Source organism: Cottoperca gobio, chromosome 7 (genome assembly GCF_900634415.1).
Source record: "Cottoperca gobio chromosome 7, fCotGob3.1, whole genome shotgun sequence".
In the NCBI taxonomy this organism is placed as follows: domain Eukaryota; kingdom Metazoa; phylum Chordata; class Actinopteri; order Perciformes; family Bovichtidae; genus Cottoperca; species Cottoperca gobio.
Genome location: NC_041361.1, coordinates 3,244,352 through 3,246,423, shown reverse-complemented (window position 1 = coordinate 3,246,423; position 2,072 = coordinate 3,244,352). Strand labels below are relative to the sequence as shown.

Here is a 2,072-nt window from a genome sequence, read left to right as displayed (position 1 = left end):
TTTCTGCTGTAAAATAATAAAAAAAGGAAAAAATGAAGAAAACTCGAGAACAAAGTTTGCTCCGTCTTTTTGTTTCTGCTTTTACTTTAAGAGAGGGACAGTGGTTTCTCACCAACACCTTATATCAAGAAAAGACTGACAGCAAAGACAGTATTTATAATATAGCTTTTTATTTATATTCAACATCCAGTGCTATATAACCAAGGACTTTCACATTTAAGGTATTTGAACAAATATGTGTACACAAATATAGTTACATGCAATATGAACATAGTCTCAATGAATCATCTTAAAGTGCCCACGCAACTTGTCTCAATCATACTTATGGCATTGTTCTCTTTTTGAACAAACACTGACAGCACTGTGTGAGTGTGTCTATATGTATTTAAATGCACATATGCATGTGCATACACATACATGCATGATGTTTTCTTATTTCGTCTGCATGTGAGTGCGAGATAGGGGTTTTTGTTTTAGTGCAAGCCCTGTCTCTTGTGTGTAGCAGCCGGTTGACGGTGTTAGACGCAGTACTTCCAGAAACACTCAGCATTCCCTGCTCTCTTCCTGAACTGCTTCCGGATGCCCAGCACGTGGCTGAAAGGATTTAGGAGACTTTGTTTCTCCAATAGGACCTGAAAGACAGGTTAAAGTAGTAGTGGTGGTAAACATTTTTTATTTACAGTATCTAGCTTACTTTTTCTTTGCTGGTTTAGGGATAACAGTTGTAGAAAAACTCACCTCTCTTTTCATCCCCCTGGGAAGCAGGCTTGTTCTGACACCTGAGAGGAAATAAAACATGAGATTTGAGATGCGTTCTACGTTCATGTTTCTGTGCATTTTGGGGGGTTTTCCCTGGAGGAAGTAAAGGTCTGCATTAAGTATGAGCACTTGAATAGCAGATGAGCTGTGAGTGTCCAATGTGTGTTTCCTACCATCTCTGTTAAACTCTCCAGATATCAGAGTGGAATATCTGAGACCATCCTGAGGAGGGAAGGTTTGCTCAGAGAAGGACAGATCATCCAAAGCGCCGACTCCTCGGTCCTCCACTGATACTGAGGACAACCAAACACACAGTTGACCGGTATAGATCTACACAGTTTACATTTTCAGGACATTTATTTAGTTTATTTCTGTCATTTATGCTGAATTATAAATACAGAGTTTTGCTTTTGTCATGACATTTTCTACGCCAATTAGTGATAACTTTAACGGTAACTTTTTAATTATTTCAACAGAAAACTGATTATATTCTCTAACGGCAGAAACATCCTCCCATCAGAGGTCCATGTGTGTGAACATTGCAAATCTAAAGTAATAACTTCAAGGCCTGAGAACATGAATTGTCTGCCATTAATCTTTCCAAAAGTATGTTTTATTTCTAAAAATGCTAATCAAGGAACTGAATTAATGCATGTCTGTGAATAACAGCTATAATGGAGATATTACTTTCCACTCACCAGGTCCTGGATAAGGCATCTCTGCAGATTCTGTGATGGGGTGAGCCAGCAGTGGGCCAGAGGCCACGAGCAGGAAGGCCCAGGACAGGAGATGGTTACACTTCATCATTACAAGACGCTGTTGTTGGAAGTGGCTCTGATTCGCAAGATCGTCCTCAGGTGGAAACAAAGACTTGTATATGCTCCGTTAGTCCCAACTAGGTTATATACTTCCAGCTGTAGCCTATCCCCCCCCCCCCCCCCCTACCGCTTGACACACACGCACACACACACACACTTTTGTTGGCCACAACAGCCATCAGCAATATCCACAGTCCCATCTCTTCTGACTGTGATGAATCAACAGGCAGTCACAGGTGAATTATATGCTCAATAAAAAGACAAGTGTCGTGGCCCATGCTTCAAGGGCACAGTCGTGTTTTACCAGCTTTTCAGCTTGATTGACTGTTTTACTGACTTTGTAAATAGGAGTGAAGCAGGTGTTTCAGATGTTATTCTCAACAACAGCCCGTAGGGGAGCAGGTGGAGAAGCTGGGCAGCCAAATGACTCATGCTTTTATGCTACCAGCTCATTAAACTCTTGGGCCATTTGAATCCTCTTGACTCAAAGCCCAC

General features: G+C 41.3%; 1 protein-coding gene across 1 annotated transcript; it reads right to left on the bottom strand.

Annotated features, from left to right (window-relative positions):
• Nucleotides 1-304: 304 nt before the first annotated feature.
• LOC115011282 (urotensin-2-like) lies at nucleotides 305-1,563 on the bottom strand. Its single transcript, XM_029436367.1, has 4 exons — nucleotides 1,458-1,563; nucleotides 933-1,052; nucleotides 739-779; nucleotides 305-632 (listed from the first exon to the last, which is right to left on the bottom strand). Exons 1-4 carry the CDS (start codon nucleotides 1,561-1,563, stop codon nucleotides 519-521), a joined length of 381 nt encoding a protein of 126 aa, XP_029292227.1. The 3' UTR covers nucleotides 305-518.
• Nucleotides 1,564-2,072: the final 509 nt, after the last annotated feature.

What these genes read in the sequence shown, in the direction of transcription:
- LOC115011282 (XM_029436367.1), bottom strand. Translation starts at nt 1,563, where the DNA reads ATGAAGTGTAACCATCTCCTGTCCTGGGCCTTCCTGCTCGTGGCCTCT. An exon ending in GATGCCTTATCCAGGACCTG is followed by an intron (nt 1,053 to 1,457) that starts GTGAGTGGAAAG and finishes GGTTGTCCTCAG; the next exon opens with TATCAGTGGAGGACCGAGGA. An exon ending in TGGAGAGTTTAACAGAGATG is followed by an intron (nt 780 to 932) that starts GTAGGAAACACA and finishes ATTTCCTCTCAG; the next exon opens with GTGTCAGAACAAGCCTGCTT.